This window comes from Pelobates fuscus, chromosome 5 (genome assembly GCF_036172605.1).
Source record: "Pelobates fuscus isolate aPelFus1 chromosome 5, aPelFus1.pri, whole genome shotgun sequence".
NCBI lineage: Eukaryota > Metazoa > Chordata > Amphibia > Anura > Pelobatidae > Pelobates > Pelobates fuscus.
The window spans coordinates 94,537,778-94,562,805 of NC_086321.1; the positions used below are offsets into that span (position 1 = coordinate 94,537,778).

Genomic DNA, 25,028 nt, shown 5'->3' on the forward strand with positions numbered 1-25,028 from the left:
AGGTTGGGCCCTCCGAAAAAGACCCTATATCTCCGTTACTGGTAGTCACAAAATGTCGGTGGCACCGAGTCTCCACGTCTCTGCGGCTCGTGGTTGGTGGTGTAGCAATGTCAATCCCTCCATGGCAGCGCAGCTGGTGAAAAGGATGTTCCCCATCCGAGTGGTAGTCGGGGCACAGCGTGAGCCGCAGAGTCGTCAAATCCCCCGTTTCAGCCCCCCACCCAAAAGTGAAACAAGAGAGGGAGTCCGGCAGTTCAGTGTGGTGTGTGGGATACCTTATGGGAAGCTCCCCAGCGGGTCATAGTTCATAGGCAGGTACTTCAAACTGTGGGACTCAGAGTCTCTCGGGGGCCGCGGAACTCAACGAGTGTTGCCGGCTGGTCGCGCCGTCTCCATTCTGGATCTGGTTCTTCTTTGTGGCAGCGGGTCGTCTCGTGCCGGCCTCGGCGGGCCAACGTAGAAGTCTAGCGGGTCCGGCCAAGGCATGTTTAAGGGTGGTAGCTGGAGCTCGGTAGTGAGATCTTGCAGGTCCTGTTGGTTGCGTACCGGCATGGGGCCGTTAGGAGTGTGAGCAATTAGGCCGGTCGGGAAAGTCCATCGGTATCTCACCTTCTGAGCCGTCAGGGCTCGAGTGAGGGGTTTCAGGGCCCTGCGGTAGCCCAATGTGGCCGGGCAAAGATCAGGAAATATCTGGATAGGGCGATCCTCATGGGTGATGGATCCCGCATTGCGAGCCGCCTGTAGTATGTCTTCTTTGAGGGAGAAGATAGTTAAGCAGCATATTACATCTCTTGGCGGCGCTCCTTCAGGGCCTCTGGGTCTTAGTGCCCTGTGTGCACGGACAAAGTCAATCGGCGTGTCCGTAGGACGGCCTAGAAGGTCGTTAAATAAGATGGTAAGTGTGTCAGTGAGCCGGGTTGAGGGTTCTTCGCCTTCAGGTAGGCCTCGGATCCGCAGGTTATTTCTGCGGCCCCTGTTGTCGAGATCTTCTACATGGCGCGCCATGGCTTGCAAGTGGGTAGTGTGGCTGTGAAGCGTGGACTCTGTGGTGGTGTGGGCCACAGTGAGGTTGTCCTGTTCCTCTTCCAGCCGCGCCATGCGGTCCGCCATACCCTGCATGTCTGCTCTCATTAGTTGAAGGTCGGCCCGGATCGAGGCATGGAGGGCTGATGTGGCTTGGGTCAGGTCAGCTCTGGTAGGCAGTGCTCTCAGCAGGGCCATCCAGTCTGTCGGCGGGTGTTCTGTGGGTTCTCCACTCGCGTCACCAGCCTGGGAGTTCGGGCTCATGGATGAGGCCTCCGAGTACAGGAAGGCCTCAGCGGAGGCCTGGGATGATGGGTCCGGCTGTGTGGTCATATATTGCCTGACCGATGCCTGGATTGCAGGTGGGCGGGTGGCCGCCGGTTTGGGGGTACCCCCAGCCTTAGTGTGTTTCCCCATATTTGCGTTTGGGGCAGCTTTCTAGCGATTTGCAGGGCGAGTACGGAGGAGCTCAGAGATTAGGCAGCCATTCCGCTCCGCTGCTAGGCCACGCCCCCCTATAGTGATCCTTTAACTCCAACATGGCAGTGAATTGAGCAGTGAAACCTGAGAAGCATGATCTACACAGTAAAACTGCTTCATTAAGCTAAAGTTGTTTAGGTGACTATAGTGTTCCTTTAATAGTGGTGAAAGTGTATGCAGGTGCATAGTTTTTTTTCCCTTTTTTTTTTTTTTTTCAACTGTTGGTTAAAATAATTGAGTATTTAAATCACAGTAATATCCAATTATTTGCCTTACTGTTCTCCTTATTTTTTTTATTAATTTTTCCAGTGAAGAGCTACGCAAAGAAGCACGTCTGTTAAAACGAGAACTAAAAGCTGCAAAACAGAAAAAGGAAGATGATGCCAAAGAAATAAAACCAAAAGATGGTATTTATTCTTAACTTTTTCTTTACTTAGCAGATAACGTGTACAAATATACCAGTTAATTATAACAATACTGAACATACTAATGGAGCCGTCTAAGTGCTTTAGAGATTAACTCAAAATCGAACATGTTTTTTTTTTCCTCATTAAAGTTGGGATTAAGTGTATAAACTTGCTGGAGATGGAAGGATTTGGTAATGTGAATTGGCCAAAAAAAATGATTAAGCTTATTCACTGTGGCATATACTGATGCCAAGATGTTTTGTGTGAGTAAAATGAAACCTCCCTCTGACAGTACCTGAATAGCAGTTACAACCAAATCAGGAAAGGTCAAAATGCCCAAATATGGTCAAATAGGCACATAAATAGCTTAAACACTAAAATGTATCACAGGCATATGCTTCTGTTGCAATAAAATGTTTTAAATGTGTTCTAGTAGTAGCTGTTAAGGTCCTACTGATTCTTTAAATATTGCTATGTTTTTTTTGTGTTTTTTTTTCACCAAGATATGGAAATCTAACCAGTGGTGCTCAAATACTTTAACTTAAAAAATTACTTCACAATCTGTTAACATGCATTCATTTGTACATTGAATTCACATACATTTGTAATTGTCATGGAGAATGAACATGTGTGCAAAACATGGTTGGGTGTATACACTCTAAACACCATAACAATACAGGTCATACTGGAGGTTATGGTATATTGAGTCTTTGAGAGCAGTCTCTCAGGATTTTGTCACGCAGCCCAACAAAAACAAGGTTTTACCTCCACATTATCCATCCAAGTCTGAACAACAATAATCTGTGAATGTTGGACTAAGCTGCTACTGTCTATCAGAGCCATAAAAATTTGAACAAATTTGTACAGATATTTTAATTTCCATATTTACATAGCGCTAGCAGAGAGTGCTAAGAGTACACATTTTTATTGTGTGTGGTTTTTCTTCTTCTCTGTAAATAATGGTTTGACAGAAACCAGACTAAATATACCAAAATGCTCCTTGCTCCATAACCACTAGAATAGGCAGTAGTTTTTGTGCTTACCTTATCCTTTAATACATAACAACTGGATGTTTTCATGTTTATAGGCCATGACAATGAAATGGCAAACTGACGTTGTGAGGTTATACTTTTTTTTAACAAACAAGTTCACATCAGTCTGGATTATGCGCTCGTCATTCTGTTGAAACTGCCATGACGAAAGAATGCAATGCTTTAATTGCTGCTAAATTCAGTGGTATCTACTCTCTACTAATTCTTCTTGACCTTTTTGTTGCTTTCGGGGCCTGACTGGGACAAAAATTCAGCCCGGGCACTTAAAGACAGAGCAGCCCACTAGGATGGGCAGGGCCAGAAAAGTGCATGTCATGTCATCACCATTGACAAGCACGCCCCCCATCCACAAATGAGTATGTTAGTGTGATGCCCTTCCAGAGCATCCAGTGCTTTTGGGTGAAGTAAATGTCCTGTTTTTGTGGGGGGCGTTGTGCAATGTAATCATGCACTGCCTTTGCTGGTGACTTGTCTCTGATGTCTTCAATAGTGGGACCCCAGAGAAAAAAAGTGGAACAGAGCTGTTAAAGGGTGTTTTGCATGTGTGGAGATGCTCCCTCTCATGATGTATGTGTTTGAAGATTGCTTGTGAGGTTGCATTTGTATAGAGCAGACTGTTTGTGTTGTTTTGTGTGTGTAAATGGGTCTGTTTGTGGCATACTATGTGTGGCAAATGTTTAGTGTGTGTATATGTCAGTGTCGGGGTTGCAGTGGGTATATAAAAGGGTATAGCCTGTGTAGTGTGTTTGTGTGAGTGTAATTGGTGTAGTGTGCATATATGGGTATAGAGTGTGTGTGTGTGCTAGTGCAGGGGCTGTAGTGTGTATGTAGAGTGTGTGTAGTGTGTTGGTGCAGGGGCTGTAGTGTGCATATATAAGGGTACAAAGTGTGTATAGTGTGTTATGGCAGGGGCTGCAGTTTGTATATATGGGTATAGAGTGTATGTAGTGGATTTGTGTGTTAGTGCAGGGGCTGTAGTGTGTATATATGGATATAAAGTGTGTTTGTGTGTGTGTGTGTGTGTGTGTGTGTGTGTGTGTGTAAGTATGTGAGGGTGTGTGTACATAATGGGTAGGATAAGGGCGTAAATAATTAATATTTTAAAAAAAATAATAAAACGAAAAAAATCACCTTATTATTTTACAGGGGGGAGAGGGAGTAAGCAAATCCCTGGTGGTCCTCTGAGAGGGGGTACGCCACAAGCTAATCCCTAGTGGTCCCGCCAACAGGTTATTTGCCTTTACCCTGCAGGGTACAGATCATGTCTCTGCCTCTCGCGAGCGCCGCTTTTTAAGAGTGTTGCCACGGGTTACCATGATAATATCAGAGCTCGCAAGAAGAGAGGCTTCTTAACCAGCGTGCACAGAGCGAGTTGCTCACTGTCCAATCTCCCTTCCACCAGCCTGTGAGGGGACATAACTGCCTTTCAGGGCTGGTGCTGCCCTACCTAGGCCGGCAGGGTAGATTTCATGATCTCTCCTGCTGGCATCGGCCCATGGCCATCGCGGCCCACTGGGACAGTCCGGGCCTGGTTGCTTTCAAAATTGTTGATCAACAACAATGTCTTCTCATCCTCTGTAATTTTGGTTTACAAGACTCTGCTCTTTCCTGGTTCTCCTCCTACCTCTCCCAGCACTCTTTCAATGTTTCTTTTACTGGCTCTTTCCCACAACGTCCCTCTTTTGGTGTTCCCCAAGGTTCTGTCCTTGTCCCATACTCTTCTCAATCTATACTGCCTCCCTTGAGAAACTCCACCCTTTTTCCTTCCAATATCACTTCTATGTGGATGACATGCATATCTGTCTGTTCTCTCCTGATCTTTCGCCTTCTCTCTTAACTCTTGCTACAGTTTTACTGCCTCTCAGCTATTTCCAACTGAATGGTTACTGATTTTCTTAAATTTAACCTGACCAAAACAGGGCTTCTCGTCTTTCCTTCCTCAAGTGTTGCTACGCCCATGTCTGTTTCCCTCCAAGTCAATGGCACTACCATAAGTTCTACCTCACAGGCTCGCTGCCTTGGTGTTCTCTTTAACTCCAACCTCTCCTTCAGCCCTCAAGTCCAGTCACTTGCTACATATGCCATGTCCATCCAAAAATCATATCTCGCATTTGCCCGTATCTGATGCTAGGTGCGGCCATAGTGCTGCTCAGCGCCACTATCATCTCTCGCCTTGACTACTGCAATCTGCATCTCAGTGGTCTTAAGTGCTCCCCACTTTCCTCGTTACAGTCTATAATGAATATAGCCGCAAGACTCTCCTTCCTTTCTGTGCGCACTACCATGCCTCCCCTAACTGTCAGTCTTTACTCTTGCTTCCCGTAAAAGGTAAGATATAGGGCTCGATTTAAAATTCTGATTCTTGATTACAAATAGGTGGTGCTCCCACCTACCTATCCTCACTAATACACAAGTATGTCTCTGCCAAAGATCTGCATCTATTCTCTGTTCGTACCCGCACCTCTGACGCACACCTTCAAGACTTCTCAAAGGGTGCACTGTGCCTATAGAATTCTCTTCCCTACTCCGCTAGTCTCTGTCTCTCACCCAGTCTCAATTCCTTTAAAAGATCATATAAAAACTCAATTATTTATGAAAGCATTTCAATTAAACTGTTGAAAGCTTTCTCTCCCCACACCTTGGTAAACCACCCTGCTAAATCTACTGCAACTGTGTTATCCAATAACATAACCCTTCACTGTAAACTATTCTAGTAACTTACTTTTTCCCATGCATGAAATACATCCTGACCTTACCTCTTGTGCCACTTTACCCCATTTCCTTTAGAATGTAATCTCGTTTGAGCAGGTATCTCAACACCCTCTGTTCCTGTGCTTTCTACTCGTCTTGTTGCAAATACTTGTTTGTTAGTCCACCTTTTCTACAACACTGTAGATTTTGTTGGCGCTTTATAAAAAATAATATTTTGGGCAAACAAAAATACCTTACAATCAGGTGTAGTGTGTGTATCAATGCCAGCCTGTATATTAGTGTGTATGTGACAGCGTGTGTTTGTGTTTATATGTGTGTACAGCGTGTCTGTCAGCATGTGTGTATGAGTCTGACAGTTTTGATATTTTTTTTCTATCTGTTTGAGTGTTTATATGTCTTTGACATTTTGTGTCTAAGAATGTGAATCTTTATATGGCAGTGATGATCGTGTGTCTTTCTGGCAGTTGTGTGTGTGTGTGTGTATGTGTATATATATAGATGCGGATGAGCGTGTGTATATGTGTCTGTGTATTAATTTGTATATATATGCATGTATCAGTATGTGTCTATCCAAAGAAGCAACATGGCTGCATTGAGGGTGATATGGTATGGGCAGCATCACGGCAATGTGGTAACATATATTATAATTATACAATGCAAATATATTTATTTACAACACTGTTTCCTTGTCTGCAACATGATTATTTGGTAAAAAAAAAAAAATAATGTAAAAGTTGTTCTGAACAACCAAAATTGTTGTTTTTGTTTCCATTTAATAATGTGCTATCTATGCATACTAAAACAAAAAGTACACTCAAACGATTCTTTCCAAGACATCCAAATTACTTGGATTCTGGAGGTGTTTTCTTTTGAAAACTGTTTGGTAGTGAAGGGGTTAAGGAAGGAAGCAAGTGTACAACTTCTGATCCAAAATAAAACCTAAAATGTGTGCTATGTATTTGTTTCACTGGACATTTAAGAGTTTCTGTAAGTGCATACATACATCTTATGTAGATACTTTTTTTTTTAAAGGACAATACGGGCTTTTTGAATATCCTATACGTATGCTCAATGCAACATTAAAGGCACTCTAGAGGCACCCAGACAACTTCATTTAACGATGCCCCCTAGGTTTAACCGTGTAACTGAAAACATTGCTGTTCTGCAGTTTTAAATGCTTCTTGTGGCTGTCACACTGACCGCCACTATAGGCACTAACTTCACAGTACCCGAATATCGGTCGGTCCTATACTAATTCCAACGTGGGAGACAAATTACATAGTGCTAGTGCCAAATAAGCTAAAGTGTATTTAAATAATCTGTTGTAAGAGCATTGTGACTATATATAATGCAAAATTAATGTGATAAACGCAATTAAAAAAAATGCAAAACTAAACCATTAAAGTGATAGCAGACAACCACTAACAAGTGAAGTCCATAACATTGATTACATTGGTTACAATGGCAAATTAGGCAGCAAGAGAACAGTCAGTTCTTTAATTTCATGTGTTGGAAGCAGGAAAAATGGGCAAGGGAAAAGATATGAGTGACTTTGACAAAGGCCAAATTGTGTGGCTAGACAACTGGGTCAGGGCATCTCCAAAACAGCAAATCTTGTGGCATGTTCCTGGTATGCAATGAGTAATACCTACCAAAAGGGGTGCAAGGAAGTACAGCCGGTGAATTGACATCTGGGTCATAGGCACCCAAGGCTCATTGATGCACGTGAGGAGTGAAGGCTACTATGCCTAATCCGATAACTCAGAAAAGCTACTGTACCTCAAATTGCAGAAAATCGTAATGCTGGCCATGATAGAAAGATGTCAGAACACATAGTGCATCACAGTTTGCTGCAGACCAGTCAGAGTGCCCATCATGGCCCCTGTCAACCTCCGAAAGTGTATTCAGTGGAGACATGAGTACAGAACTGGACTATGGAGCAATGGAAAAAGGTTGTCTGGTCTGATGAATCACATTTTATTTTAGATCAGTTAGATGGCAGGGTGTCGGTGCGTCATTTACATGTGGAAGAGATGGCAGCAGAATGCACTGTGAGAATAAGGCAACGCCAGTGGAGGCAATATTATGCACTGGACAATGTTCTGCTGGGAAACCTTGGGTCCTGACATTCATGCAAATATTACTTTGACGCGTGCTACCTACCTAGAGATTGTTGCACACCCGTGTACACCCCTTCATGGAAATAGACTGTAAGCTCGTTTGAGCAGGAACCTATCGTTCCTGTAAGTTTTCTTGTAATTGTCCTATTTATATTTGAATCCCCCCTCTCATAATATTGTGAAGCGCAACGGAATCTGTTGGCGCTATATAATTGGAAATAATAATAATAGTGTTCCCTGATTGATAGTGGCCTCTTTCAGCAGGCTAATGCACCATGCCACACCAAATGTTTAAGAATGGTTTGAGGAACATGACAAAAAGTTCAAGGAGTTGCCTTAGCCTCCAAATTCCGGAATATCAATGTGATTGAGCATCTGTGGCATGTGCTAGAGTAGACCAACAAATCTGATCCATTGAGTCCCCACCTCTCAACTAGCAGGACTTAAATTACCTGTTGCTAATGTCTTGGACACAGACCGGACACATTCAGAGGTCTTGTGGATTCCACACCTTGATGTATCAGAGCTATTTTGGCATCCTGAGGGGATCTACACAATATTAGGCAGGTGGTTTTAATGCTGTGGCTGATCAGTGTATGTAATCCCTATTTTGTGACTTAAGCACTCTCCCCTCTATAACTTCCATTTTTTTTGTTCTGTACAACTGCATAAACAGCTGTGATCTGAATGTCATATTTCAGATGTACATTTTATTTTAATAGTCTAAATTTGACACTGTTGAGTTGAATAATAATAACCAAGTATAGAAAGAATGTGTGTGGTCCTAAGTATATCTAGAACATGTTTTTATGTTCTCCTGTAAAGGCACCAGAATCTTTAAATAACATCTTTATCTGCATCCAAAGCAGCTACTAGAATTGAATGCAGCAATTAATCATAATAACCAACGTACTGATTAACCTTGCCTGAGGCCACTTAAATTGCAACATATTCACAAGTTTACACTAAAAAGTTGTGAAAAGAATATCTTTTCAAATATTTGATTAAGTGCTGCAAGATGTTGAGGAAGTTTTGTGCTTGTGCTTGAGTGATGTGATTGATGTCATATTTGGCACCACTACATAAAGTGTCGCATAAAAGAAAAATATCTTATGTAAAGAACAGTCCTGACAGCACTTTGGCAAAGAGCATAACCACCCACTCGAAAAAACCTGGAATGATCAGGCATATAAATACAATACATACAATGCTTGTCTTCATTTTCAGATAGTGTACCCAGTTTGTTTTATTTTTGTATGTTAATTTGTGTCTTGACATACAGGGTATTTTACTAAAGCATGAATTGTCAGGAATTTAAATAGTCAATTGGAAAATAAATCTAAGCCAATGTTCCATTTCTGCTATTTTGTCCAAAATGTCACATTTAGTGGTGATTGGCAGTATAAAACGTACATTATTTATAAATTAGACAGTGAGTAACAATGATGATTTTTAGCAACATTTCCAAATTACGACATCTTTTCTAGAAAGGTTGTCCGTGGTCAGTGACTGTTGTGGGAGATCTTACCAAATATTGTGTGTGTGATCTTACAACCTGTTAGTGAGTATTTATGTTAACGAATAAGCCATTTAGAACAAGCAAAACAAAGTACTACAGCTCACTAGTTTCTAAACATCAGCTGTAGTGCTTTGGAGCTCTGTGATATAAAGAATTGCTCTGAGATGTATTTCTGTGAAATCTTACTGAACACATTTATGTTGCTCACACTTAACATTCTCACTGTGGGTTACAGTGGTATTTAAGGTCCAAATTATTTATATAGTGCCAATTTATTCAACAGTGCTATAGGTAAAACAAGACAATTCTAACAAAACACATGTGCAATACACGAACAGTAGGTGAAGAATGCCCTGCCCAAATGAGCTTGCAATCTAAAAGGATGAGGGACAAATATAGAGTGAAGTGAAGGAATCAGATGATCTAGATATAGCTGAAAGTTTGGGAGGGTTGTTTCGGAGGAGGGAGCACAGCAGATGGGAGGCCGCAGAGGAAAGTTTCAGGGGTGAGGCATTAAGGATTCAGCTTATAGTTTTCTCTGGTTTTAAGGATTTTTTTTGAAAGACCGAACTATAATTAGAGGGACAATCTGTACACCTAAAGCACTTCAGCTTGCAAAAATGTTATATGTGTGGAGAGTGTCCTCTGGATATATATTTTTTTCCATCAATTAACCTTGTTACACGCTCTGGCTGTCAATCAGCAGTGCCTTGTGCAGTCCCCCTAATGCCTGTAGAAAAGTTTTACAAAGTTTGTAAACTTAAATAAAAAAAATAGTATAGTATATAGCATATACCTAGTATGTCCACAGCAAATAGGAGCCCCGGACTTACCTGGACTGGCGATCGCGATCGGGGGGGGTGGGGGGGACTGCCGGAGACCCCAGCGGGCCCCCTGCAGTAGCTCCGGCCACCCCGGCCCTCCAGGGCCATGTGATCTCCATGATCACATGGCCGCAATAGGAGTCTACGGAGCTGCCAGCAGGGAGACTGTCTGAGTAAGAAAAACTAATAATAAAATAAATATATTATATATGTATAATATATTATAAAAAATGTAAGCATTTTATAATATATTATGCATATATAATGCATATATATGTTTACATTGTAAGTGTACTTTGAGATATATACACATATATCTTAAAATACACTTATAAGGACAGCATATATATGCATTATAAACATAGGCGTGCGCAGCCTATTGCACCCTAAAGCACAAGCACACGCCGCATATATATATGTATATATATATATATATATGTATGTATATATATATATATATATATATATATATATACACACATACACACACTGCTGTGTGTGTGTGTGTGTGTGCTGTTAGTGTGATGTGTGTGTGACGGTGCTGGTAGTGTGCTATGTGGGTGAGGGTGTTTGTGTGTGCGCGCTTGTGAGGGTGCTGTTAATGTACTGTGTGTGAGGGTGCTGTTTGTGTGTGTGTGTGTGCGCTTGTGAGGGTGCTGTTAATGTACTGTGTGTGAGGGTGCTGTTTGTGTGTGTGTGTGTGCGCTTGTGAGGGTGCTGTTAATGTACTGTGTGTGAGGGTACTGGTAGTGTGCTGTGTGTGTGTTTGTTAGGGTCCTGTTTGTGTTTGTGAGGGTACTGTTAGTGTGCTGTGTGTGTGAGGGTGCTGTTAGTGTGCTGTGTGTGTGTGAGGGTGCGGTGTGTGGGTGCTGTATGTGTGCTGGTGCTGTGTATGTCTGTGGGTGCTGTATGTGTGTTGGTTCTGTGTATGTCTGTGGGTGCTGTATGTGTGTTGGTTCTGTGTATGTGTGTGGGTGCTGTATGTGTGTGGGTGCTGTGTATGTCTGTGGGTGCTGTATGTCTGTGGGTGCTGTGTATGTCTGTGGGTGCTGTGTATGTCTGTGGGTGCTGTGTATGTCTGTGGGTGCTGTATGTGTGTGGGTGCTGTGTATGTCTGTGGGTGCTGTATGTGTGTGTGTGCTGTATGTGTGTGGGTGATTGTGGGGGTGGAGGTGGGGGTACATTACTTGCTATCCCCCCTCCCTTCTTACCTTTTGTAGGGAGGGGGGATCCTTGTTGCTGCTGATTCCATCCCTGGTGGTCCAGTGGAGAGTGAACTCTAGCCCCTCTGGGGCTAGAGTTCACTCTCGCGAGATTTGAGCGTTGCCGCGGCAACGCTCATATCTCGCGAGAGGAACCCGGCAGAGCTGCCGGCAATAGCTCCGCCGGGTCCTCTCCTGCCTCCCTCCCTGCATGTGGGTCAGTGAGGAGGGAGGCTGAGAGCAGAGCCGGCGCTCGGATAGCGCCGGCTCTGCATGAGCCGACAGGGGAGATCCTGAGATCTCCCCTGCCGGTCTCAATATACATAGGCGTGCCGCAGGATTAGGGTGTGCCCAGGCACACCCGGCACACCCCGTGCGCACGCCTATGATTATAAATGTATAATATATTATAAAAGGCTTTAATTATTTTATAATTACATATATTGGAAATAAAAGTGTGTGTGTGTGTGTGTGTATATATATATATATATATCGTATATACTCGAGTATAAGCAGAGTTTTTCAGCACATTTTTTGGCTTATACTCGAGTCAATAGTCTGTATTATGGCAATTTGCATTGCCATAATACAGACAGGGGCTGTGGGGGCTGTCAGAGCTGTTACTTACCTCTCCTGCAGCTCCTGTCAGCTCTCTCCACCTCCGCGCCGTCCGTTCAGCACCTCGGTCAGCTCCCAGTGTAAGTCTCGCGAGAGCCGCGGGGGTGATAGTGCGGCTCTCGCGAGACTTACAGTGGGAGCTGACAGAGGGAGCTGCAAGGACGGCGCGGAGGAGGAGAGAGCTGACAGGAGCTGCAGGACAGGTAAGTTACAGCTCTGCCAGCCCCCCTCTCCCCCCCACTGAACTACCAATGCTGGACCACCAGAGAGGGGGGGGCGAAAAAAAAAATTAGTAATAATAAAAAAAATTATAATTAAATAATAAATAATACAAAAATAATAATAATTAAATTAAATAAAAAAAATAATAATAAATAATAATAATAAAAACAAATTTAAATAATTAAAAAAATAAAATAAATTGCCCACCCCCCACCAAGGCTCTGCAACACACACACACTGCACTCATACACACACACTGCACTCATACACACACACTGCACTCATACACACACACTGCACTCATACACACACACTGCACTCATACACACACACACTGCACTCATACACACACACACTTCATTCATACACACACGCTGCATTCATACACACACGCTGCACTCATACACACACACTGCACTCATACACACACACGCTGCACTCATACACACACACGCTGCACTCATACACACACACACGCTGCACTCATACACACACGCTGCACTCATACACACACGCTGCATTCATTATACACACACTGTAAATAAATATTAAATTAATATATTTTTTTTAGGATCTAATTTTATTTAGAAATTTACCAGTAGCTGCTGCATTTCTCACCCTAGTCTTATACTTGAGTCAATACGTTTTCCCAGTTTTTTGGGGTAAAATTAGGGGCCTCGGCTTATATTCGGGTCGGCTTATACTCGAGTATATACGGTACTCGAGTATAAGCCGCCTCGAATATAAGCCGAGGCCCCTAATTTTACCCAAAAAAACTGGGAAAACTTATTGACTCGAGTATCAGACTAGGGTGGGAAATGCAGCAGCTACTGGTAAATTTCTAAATAAAATTGGATCCTAAAAAAATTATATTAATTGAATATTTATTTACAGTGTGTGTATATAATGAATGCAGTGTGTGTGTGGATGAGTGCAGTTTGTGTGTGTGTATATGAGTGTAGTGTGTGTGTGTGTGTGTGGATGAGTTGCAGAGCCTTGGTGGGGGGGTGGGCATTTTTATTATTATTTTTTTAATTATTATTTTAATAAAAAATTTGTGTTATATTATATTATTATTTTTTAAATATTATTATTTATATTTGTTTTCGTCCCCCCTCCCTGCTTGATACATGGCGAGAAAAACTGTATATAAAATGTGTGGGTATAGTAAATAAGTAAGAGGAAAATTACAGCTAAACACAAACACAGCAGAAATGTAAAAAGAGCCCTGGTCCTTAACGGTAAGAAAATTTAAAAACGCTCTGGTCATTAAGGGGTTAAACAGCCTCAGAAAGACTGGGCTAGGGAATAAGAGAGAGCTTGCAAAGGCAACAGACACAGTGAAATTTGCCCAAACATTTTTTGGAATCGATGGCTTTGTATCTAGGATATAAATCATAACACAGCAATTTTCTGTAGAGATCGTACCTGCAATTAAAGAGCATATTGGCTTCTTACACTAATCCCAGCCCCAAGGTCAGAGATCCCCCGCTATTGTCGCCACCACTGGTGCTGCTGCGATGTTGGTCGGCCCCGACCAGACCCAAGGCCTTGTCGCTCTGTTACAGTGCGGGGGCAGAACTACAGCCCAGCAAACCAGTGGGGTGTAAGGAGGGGTGAGAGACGGATTGTGGAGAGCATGTGACAGACGAAGAAGGGCTACAGGCCCTTAACGGCCTGTCTAAATGGATGAAATGCTATTCCCATATTGAGGCACGTAGGAAACTCCTTTATCGATGGTACATGACACCCCACAGTTTGCACAGAATGTTCCCTGCTGTCTCTTCGAAATGCTGGAAGTGCCAGACTCGGGAGGGGACCTTACATAGTTACATAGTTACATAGTTACATAGCTGAAAAGAGACTTGCGTCCATCAAGTTCAGCCTTCCTCACATATGCTTTTGCTGTTGATCCAAAAGAAGGCAAAAAACACAGTCTGAAGCGCTTCCAATTTTGCAACAAACTAGGAAAAAATTCCTTCTTGACCCCAAAATAGCAGTCAGATGTCTCCTTGGATCAAGCAGCTATTACCCCACTAATTAGGAATTGTATCCCTGTATGTTATGTTTTTGCAAGTATTTATCCAATTGCAACTTAAACATCTGTATAGACTCTGGCAAAACCACCTCTTCCGGCAATGAATTCCATATCCTTATTGCTCTTACTGTAAAAAAACCTTTTCTTTGCCTTAGATGAAATCTCCTTTCTTCAAGCCTAAATGTGTTGTACTGGCCCCGAATATATTTGTATAATGTTATCATATCCCCTCTAAGGCGCCGTTTTTCCAAACTGAAGAGATTTAAATTTTTTAACCTTTCTTCATAACTAAAATGCTCCATTCCTTTGATCAATTTTGTAGCTCGTCTCTGCACTTTTTCTAGTGCCATGATATCCTTCTTTAGAACAGGTGCCCAAAATTGCACAGTATATTCAAGGTGTGGTCTTACCAGCGATTTATAAAGAGGCAAAATTATATTTTCATCTCGAGAATTTATGCCCCTATTTATACATGACAAAACCTTACTGGCCTTTGCAACGGCAGATTGACATTGCATATTGCTACCTAATTTGTTGTCTATAACAATTCCCAAATCCTTCTCGTGTGTGGTTATCCCTAGTTCACTACCATTTAGGGTGTAAATTGCTTGTGCATTCTTAACCCCGAAGTGCATAACTTTGCATTTTTCTACGTTAAATTTCATCTGCCATTTTAGTGCCCAGTCCCCCAATCTATCCAAATCCCTCTGAAGCAAGGCAATATCCTGTTCACATTTTATTACTTTACAAAGTTTTGTGTCATCTGCAAACACTGATACATGGCTTTCAATGCCCATTTCAAGATCATTTATAAATATGTTAAATAGAAGCGGTCCCAAAACAGAACCCTGAGGGACACCACTTACCACTTTTGTCCAGCTTGAAAATTTACCATTTATGACAACTCGCTGTACTCTATCCTTAAGCCAATGTTCTACCCAAGAACAAGAATATTCATCTAGACCAATTTCTTTTAGTTTGAAGACTAACCTATTGTGAGGAACCGTATCAAATGCCTTGGCAAAATCCAAGTAGATCACATCCACTGCAACACACTGATCTATATTTCTACTTACTTCTTCGTAGAATGCAATTAGGTTAGTTTGACATGACCTATGTTTCATAAAACCATGCTGATTATTGCTAATAACACAGTTCTTCCCAATGAATTCCTGAATATTATCCCGTAATAGCCGTTCAAATAATTTCCCTGTCACAGAAGTTAAGCTCACAGGTCTATGTTTTCCAGGCAAGGATTTTGAACCCTTTTTAAATATAGGAACAACATCTGCCTTCCTCCAATCCTCCGGTACAATACCTGAAACAAAAGAATCTTGAAAAATTAAATACAGAGGTTCACTTATTTCCCCACTTAGCTCCTTAAGTACTCGTGGGTGGATACCGTCAGGCCCCGGAGCTTTATTTACATTAATTTTCTTTAATAGCTGTAGCACCTTGTCTCGAGTTATGCAATCACAAGTTATCTGCAAGTTTGTTGCAGCAATCATATGCATATCTCTTGCCATAGGATCCTCATTAATATATACCGAAGAAAAATAGTTATTTAAAATTAATCTGGTGGATGTGCAGTGGCATCCACCAGATGTGGAGTGACGTCCAGTCTCTGCTAGTGGCCCTAAAGGTACCCAACTTCCCAATGACTGCCTCCACATGCCTACTCATGTTATTTGGGGACAATGTAGACTATTCTCTCCACCAGCTGGTGGCTCTTACCCTGCTGGTGGCACGGAACCTAATAACAATGAATTGGAAATCGAGCGTATGCCCATCCCTCACACAACTTAAAGAATAAATTCAGCAATTCTATGTTTATGAACGCATGTCCCTCACCTTGACAACCAAAACTAAGAGATTCCACAAGACTTGGGTGGACTGGGTCTCCCTATATAGCCCAGGCGGGGGAAGGCATGGAGGGGGAGATGTCCCAGCTCAAGGGCAAAATCAACCGAGAGGTCGTACCCTCACATGTACATAGCACTATTTACCTGTTTATGGTTGCATCCGGTATGCCATCTCTCCCACACAAAATCTACTTCTGAGCTTGCACCACATCTCTTTGGGGTCACCACACAAAGCCTCACAGACAGACACGCAGACCGACCCGGACCTCAATCACTCGCTCAGCCTACTGCTTTAACAGGGCTGATACACCATCATTTTGATCTTGTTTTGATTTTGTTTTGCTTTTATATGTTACTCATCCCTATGTTCTATTACATCAGGCTGTCATGCCGAATCAGATATCATTGTTATTGAAGGCACTCTAGTGCATCTGCTACAATCGCACTTGCTGATATCTAGTACAAATAGGGAGTATATGTGGCAAGGTGCAACTATGTATCCATGCTGTTGATGTTACGGTTACATGTACCTCGAGATATTGAAACTTGTAAAATGTCAAAACCTTCAATAAACTACCAATTGAAAAAAAAAAAATATATATATATATATATATATATATATATATATATATATATATATATATATATAATCAAGCCAGCCCAAAGACTGATGTGTGGAGGGACAGAGAGAGACCCTTTGCTAGATTTCCCTGTTGTTAAATATTTTCTCCATCCACATGTTAATGTTGGGAAACGAGGTACCTGGGAACCAAGCTGAGTTTTCAAACATATGAAAAAAATTTAACTATTCTAGTCAAGACCAAAACAAACTAAATCATAGAATACATTATTGAGTTAACCAGAACAATGAAAGGGCATCCACCTAGTGTAAAACTGGGTTTGTTCAATACACAGCAAGGGTGTTTGTGATTAGGGGCCCATTCCCATTAGCAGTTTCACTCATATAGAATGAAGGGAACGGCTCATTAATTTGATTGGAACCATAGCACATTATTTTACTACTAGTTTACCCATAACGGGGTTCACTGTTTAAATCAAGCTCTCAATATTGCTGTGGCCTACAAATACACATTCTGTGGCTCAGCTCTCTCTTGGATTGAGTGAGAGCATCAGCAAGGTTGTACATATGGTGTGCAGATGCCAAATGCAGAACTTGTATTAAAGGGACACTATAGGCATTAATATAACTTTATGTTAATGAAGCAGTTTGGGTGTATAGATCAGGCCTCTGAAGTATCACTGATCAATTCTCTGCCATTTAGGAGTTAAATCATTTTTCTTTCTGTTTATGCAGCCTTAGCCACTCCTGCTCTGGATGTGACTGACACAGACTGAATGAAAACAAAATGGTTTAATTTTCAATCAGATATAACTTAATTTAAAAGGTTGTATATTCTGTTCTGTAAACTGGACTTTAATCACTCAAGGAGGCTCCTGCAGGGTCTAGCAAGCTATTAACAGTGCTGGAGATAAGAAATCCAAAATTAAACAGAATTTGCAATAAAGGAAGTGTAAACATTAGATGACTCTTTATCTCCTAAATGGCAGAAAATTGAGCAGTGATTGATCTTTACACCAAACCTGCTCCATTAAAGGACCACTATAGGCACCCAGACTACTTCAGATTAATGAAGTGGTCTGGGTGCCTGGTCCAGCTAGGTTTAACCCTTTTTTCTATAAACATAGCAGTTTCAGAGAAACTGCTATGTTTATATTAGGGTTAATCCAGCCTCTAGTGGCTTTGTCATTGGCAGCCGCTAGAGGCGCTTGCGTGCTTCTCACTGTGAAAATCACAGAGAAAAGACGCCGGCGTCCATAGGAAAGCATTGTAAATGCTTTCCTATGAGACTGGCTGAATGCGCGCGTGGCTCTTGCCGCGCATCCGCATTCAGCCGAGGAGGAGGAGGAGAGCTCCCCGCCCGACGCTGGTGAAAGAGGTAAGTTTAAACCCTTCCTCCTCCTAGAGCCCGGCGGGAGGGGGACCCTGAGGGTGGGGGCACCCTCAGGGCACTATAGTGCCAGGAAAACTAGTATGTTTTCCTGGCACTATAGTGTCCTTTAAGCAAAAGCTGTTTTGGTGACTATAGTGTCACTTTAAAATCATGTAGCCAGCCCAGAAATACAATTTCCACTGGCTGATTTACATTACCTGGACTTATACATTGGTTAAAAAAGTTATATATCTGGAAGCTGCCAGAGTTTAATGCTAAAACATGCTATAGACTAGGTTATTTAGCAAGCTGAAGTAGCTATAGTGCTAAGAGTAACACTTTAAGCTACAAGTGTTTTAGAATTGGCTATCAACATAATTTTTGTTAAAATTAAACATTGTTTGGAATCTGTGTATTTTTTGAATTTTTTTTATTTTATTTTTTATATGGAACTCTATGTATAAGTATGTTAAAATAAACTTTCAGCAGTGTTACAATGACAAGCCTAAGGCCATAATAATTACCATACATCTCTTTAGTAATTTTCCCTTCTTGGCAAGAGAAGACTAGTCTTAGATTAAATATTCTGTATGTCTTTACCTGTTGCCACAACTTGTGGGTTTTGATTTCCAGCTAGCATAGCCTAAGTGACAGGATGAGACACGAATGTTTTAAAAATCTCAAACAAACAGCAGCTTGATACAAGCTCTGGAACAGGAACATCAATTTCCATTCTTCAACGCCAAAAGGCAATATCATTCAGTGTCCTTTTAATTGAAACTTGCTAAATAAACAAACTATTGGTATAGGTTAGCATCAACTTAGAAATCATAGCAACCGATACCAAGAAAAAAAAAAAAAAAAGATGATGATTTAGTAAAGGAAAAAGTTTCATAAAAGTTTTCTAAAATCTTACATCTTCACAAATTGAAAATCAAACATTGTACGCTAATGTTTTTAGTTCAATACCTAACAAAAATAACTTGATGGATTTGTCACGCATTACACAGCACTTTATGAATAGCAATGGTATGAGAGCTCATTAGATTAAGTAAGGTTATTAAATCTTTTTGAATTAATTATCATAAATTGGGGACAAAGATTGTAACTCTACAATTTCTGTGGTGTGATTTTTGTGGACACTGGTTAAATGGCAAAATCCTTTGAAGATTAAACCACAACTGTAACTTATCTTTTTATTTATTTTATTGTAAATATAATTTTTATTAGATTTTACAAAGCATAAACTTACATGTCTCATCTGAGTACCTTTCAGGACACGCAGGTCCACAGGCATAAGGATATTTCGGGTTGCCAAATGTATCATTTATGTGAACAACAAGAAAAATGAATAAAGTGAGATTTGCAGATCTCGATAACCATAAAACGAACTCAAGAGAACGAGTCAACTAAAATTAAGGGAAAGAATATTGCACACTGCACTATCGAGTAGAAATACTATTGTTTCCTTTCTCTCCCCTTTCAAGTACTTATTGTATCTAATGCACTGATACTAGTTGTGTATTATATATTGTTGCAATTGTGTTTGGCAACAATATCTGGCTTATTACAGGCTAGGTTCAAAACATTCCATTTGTGTTTTGGTTTTTTTCTCGCCTATTATGTCTCTGGTAACCTTGTTACCAGACCTATTGCGATATCTCATCGCTTTTATATTTGTAATATACTTTAGAAACATAGAATGTGACGGCAGATAATAACCATTTGGCCCATCTCGTCTGCCCAATTTTCTTAATACTTTCATTAGTCCCTGGCCTTATCGTATAGCTAGGATAGCCTTATGCATATCCCACGCATGCTTAAACTCTTTTACTGTGTTAACCTTTACCACTTCAGCTGGAAGGCCATTCCATGCATCCACTACCCTCTCAGTAAAGTAATACTTCCTGATATTATTTTTAAACCTTTGCCCCTCTAACTTAAGACTATGTCCTCTTGTTGTGGTAGTTTTTTGTTTTTTAAATATAGTCTCCTCCTTTACTGTGTTGATTCCCTTTATGTATTTAAATGTTTCTATCATATCCCCCCTGCCTCGTCTTTCCTTCAAGCTATACATGTTAAGTTGCTTTAACCTTTCCTTCTAAGTTTTATCCTGCAACCCATGAACCAGTCTAGTAGCCCTTCTCTGAACTCTTTCTAAAGTATCAATATCCTTCTGGAGATACAGTCTCCAGTACTGCGTACAATACTCCGAGTGAGGTCTCACCAGTGTTCTGTACAATGGCATGAGTGCTTCCCAGGGCCGGACTGGTGATACGAAGCAGCCCTGGAAAAAAATTCTATGCCAGCCCCATAAGTCATTGTGTTATGTAGGGTGTGTGTATGTGTGTATATATATATCTCTTAAATATTTCCATAAAAGTTACGTTTTAAGGAAATCCGAGAGTACAGCCAACTATTTCAATTGTGTGTGTGTGTGTGTGTATATATATATATATATATATATACACACTCTCGGATTTCCTTAAAACGTAACTTTTATGTTTTATGTTTGTTTTATATATAACTTTTAGGTTTTATGTTTGTTTTATATATATATATATATATATATATATATATATATATATATACACACAATTGAAATAGTTGGCTGCACTCTCGGATTTTCTTAAAACGTAACTTTTAAGTTTTATGTTCGTTTTATATATAACTTTTATGTTTTATGGATGTTTTTATGTATATATGTATATGTGTGTATATATATATATATATATATATATATATATATATAAATAGAAAGTAATCTTGCACTCTATATAATCAAAAAAGTACTTGCCCGGTGCTTGTCAAGCAAAATATAGAACAAGATCATCAAGATAGCACTCTCAGGACTCTGAAGTAAAATGTAACTTTTAATGAATCAAAGTAAAAAATCGACGTTTCAGTCTGTTATACACAGACTTTCATCAGGACTAATACAAGCAAAGACAAATACTCCCATATATACAAATATAAGAACCAGCAATTAACTTACCCACCACCGGAATGAACTACTACTCCTTGTCAGCCCGGTCCGAAAATCGCGCGGGTTCCGCCGTCAACGTGTGCGTGCGTGACGTCATCACGTGGCGTCTGCGTCATTACCACGTCACGTGATCGGCCGGAACACGGCCTCATTGGGAGTTGGTTGCTATGCGACCTAGGTGTCCATAGCAACTGAAATAACATAAAAACAGAATCTAAATAGCTCAGGGGAATGTATAATCCTATGCATTATAAGTTTAAACAGAAAAATAAGCCCAATCTAATAACCTGTTAGATGCACTGGGAATGCAGCCATAAATATATGGGACACTATTTGTATAACCACAAAAGAAAACAAATAGAATAAACAAAAAATGTCAGCATTGAAAAAGCAGAGCAGGCATATTAATCAATCCAGTAAGGATATCGTAAAAAGAGAGGATTACAAATTATGTACATATAAATAGAGATATGTCATCTAAACAGATATAGACATTGCACAATAGCTGATGATAACAAAATAAATCAATAAGTAGTCTGTATAACTTATACAAAAAGTTAATTGAAAAGGATTTCAGGCTAAACACTGCCACAACCAAGTAATGTATAATTATTCTACCTCAAAGTGTTAGCAAGAGAGTCAAAAAGTCACCGAATACAAAAGGAGAAAAAATTGCATATCTACTGGAATGCTTATATCCATACGGCAAGACAGCATGCATCAGGAATCCCTGGGAAAGTACAAGACTACCCAGGAAATGAATTCCAGTAAACATCCACTCATGTGAACGATCCAATCCACTACATACCAGTATTGATGGACCAGAGCATTATCCAAGTAAATAATATCCACACCAAAAATAATGCCGTGATCTATAGGGCAATTCGGGTGTATGCCTATCCCCCTGGGTGGGCATCGCTACCTGTACTCCATAGCATCAGGTATAATACATATACATAGAAATAGAAAAAATAATCTCCTAATATTAAATCGAATAATGTAAAGATAAGGTACACCTTAACGTTAGATGGAACCACACAATGAGAGAGCACAAAGGTCCTGAGTATAAAATAGGTAGTCTATTCAAAAACAGGGTAAGTACCAAAGCACCACCCTAAGTATGGTACAATATACACACCTAGACCATACATGGACCTAACCAAAAAATAGGATAATACCATAATCTACAGGGTAATTAGGGTGTATGCCTATCCCCCAGGGTGGGCATCACTACCCCTACTCCATAGCATCAGGTCTAATGAGTATCCATAGATAACAAGAGAAATGTGTATAAAATTGAAACGAACAATGTGACAATATGGTACATTTAAACGGTTTAAAGGTACATGGAACCACACCGAGATCCTGAGTATAAGGGAAGGTATCATATTGAAAACAGGGTATGTGCTAAAACAACACCCTAAGTTTGATACACTCATATGGCCCATACATATACTGTCTATGACATAATCAGACTGAGCCATTGAGATGGTACCTAAACCCACCGGATGGGTACCAAACTCCCACTATAGACTGGGCCAAGGTGGACAGGTTCATAAAAAAGCAGACAACGAATATTTCTCATTCAATCCACTCGGATGGACAGTTTGCAGTGTCCTGATCCAATACAGCTCGCTCTGCAAGAGCTTCTTTTTGCGATCACCGCCCCTTCTAGGCATGGGAACATGATCAATAGCCATCAATTTCATGGATGGAAGAGTTGTCCAAGTTCGAAGAAGTGTTTGGCCACTGGTAGTTCAGATTTATTATCCCTATATGCCGTCCTGATGCTCGACCTGTGGTTACGGATCCGTTCTCTCAGAGGTAAATCGTTTTTCCCGATGTAAGTTAACCCACAGGGACACATCAACTTGTAGACCACAAAGTCACTTGTACACGTTAGGCGATGTTGTATACGATAACTAGTGCCCATGTGAGGATGAGTGAATGTTTTACCTGGGATCATATGCCCACAGGTTACACATCCTAAACAGCGATAACAACCCAAGTTTTGCGTTGTTTTTTCCTTCAGGTAGCAATGTATAGGATCTGTCTTCACTAGTAGATCCCTCCATGTTCCACCTCCAATGTGTTTCCCCTGATTAACATGAACATGTCGTCAATATAGCGGACGTACATCAGGATACGGTCTTTATAGGGTTCCAAGATGTAATTGGTCTCAAAGTTGAACATATAGCCGTTTGCATACATGGGTGCCATAGCAGCACCCATGGATGTTCCTGCAATCTGTCTGCAGAATACAGGTAGCGGGGGGCCCGCAGTGCACACATATATAGCCTTAATCGCTATATATGTGTGCACATAGCTAATGTGGGGCCCGGGACAAACTGAGTAGTGTAACGTAACCCAAACGGACTCTGTATTCACCTTACTAACTTTTATTAGGCTAGATTTTATGCTATCCTTCACATACAGGGCCACCTCTCCCCCTTTCTTGCCTCCCCTGTCTTTTCTATATAAAGAGTACCCTGGTATTGCTATGTCCCAGTCATTTATTTTTCTCATTATACCATGTCTCAGTAACAGCGACTAAATCTACATTACCAGTTGCCATTATTGCCACAAGTTCATGGATCTTATTCCCTAAACTGCGAACATTTGTAGACATGACTTTCACCTTTTTCAACACAATTTTCCAAGGAATATTCCACAGATTCCAATCCTAGTGTTTGTCAAATTTATCAAGAGAAAATGCATCCAGTTTTTTTGTATACTACAGCTGGATTTTCTTGCTAAGTGGGCAATGGTCTCATGTAGAAGATCCCTGACCTTTATTTTGTATCCACTTTATTATTTTTATTATTATTATTTTATTATTTATATAGGGCCAACAAATTCCGTAGCGCTGTACAATGGGTGGACTAACAGACACATAATTGAGATCAGACAACTGGAAGTACAGGAACAGAGGGGGTTGAGGGCCCTGCTCGATGAGCTTACATGCTAGAGGGAGTGGGGTATAGTGGAACAAAGGGTTAAAGTAGGAGAATTAAATAGTTTGTTAGAGAAGGGTTTAATACGTGCTTGGTATGTCATTTTTGACAGTTGCAGGAAAGGAGTCATGGGGTGGGGGATGAGAAACCTGTTGACAGTGTAATTGATACGCTTTAATGAAGAAGTGAGTTTTCAGAGATTTTTTGAAGGAGTGGAGGCTGGGTGAAAGTCTGATTGAGGAGGGAAGGGAGTTCCACAGAAGAGGTGCAGCCCTGGAGAAGTCTTGAAGGCGAGCATCAGAGGTGGGGATCCGGGCAGAGGATAGGCGTAGGTCTTGGGCTGAGCGCAGGGGTTTCGACGGGACATACTTGTGTATGAGGGAGGATAGGTATGTTGGAGCAGCATTATGTAGGGATTTGTAAGCAAGCGCCAGAATTTTGAATTGGGCCCTATATCTAACTGGAAGCTAATGCAGGGACTGACAGAGCGTGGAAGCGTGGGAGGTGCGACCGGACAGGAAAATAAGCCTCACAGCCGCATTCATTATAGATTGCAGCGGTGCAAGCTGGGAACATGTAAGACTGGTGAGAAGGGGATTGCAATAGTCGAGGTGAGAGAGAACAACAGCATGAACCAGTACCTTCGCTGCGTCCGGCGTTAGATATGGGCGGATGCGCGCTATGTTCTTGAGTTGGAAGCGACACTTTAGGATTGATATTTAGGCGATATCCCTTTCTGGGCTGTCTACAACTACATTATCTTTTTAGTTGCCTAATTTATTGGTATATATTTCCCACCCACAGTTCTTTTGCACTATTTAGTAGATACTCCTCTGGGATTTATTTATGTTGTCTTTATTGTCCATTTAAATTTTTTTGTTTGGTATTTTATTGGTATGTAGTACATTTTTATTCCTGCATTGAGTAAAAATGAAGTTTTAATTTTATCAGGTTTTTGCATTATTTGTGAAAATACTTATTTCCATCATTCTCTATTTTTGTTTATCAATTTAAATACTCCTTACTTTTTCGCCTCTCTTTTTGGCTATCTCTGTCA

General features: G+C 40.9%; 1 protein-coding gene across 1 annotated transcript in view; it reads left to right on the forward strand.

Annotated features, from left to right (window-relative positions):
- CWC27 (CWC27 spliceosome associated cyclophilin) overlaps positions 1-25,028 on the forward strand; it is a 218,161-nt gene that overhangs the window by 126,976 nt on the left and 66,157 nt on the right. The window contains exon 11 of the mRNA XM_063454063.1: positions 1,813-1,910. Coding sequence (XP_063310133.1) covers positions 1,813-1,910 — 98 coding nt within the window. The remainder of the gene's footprint in view (positions 1-1,812; positions 1,911-25,028) is intronic.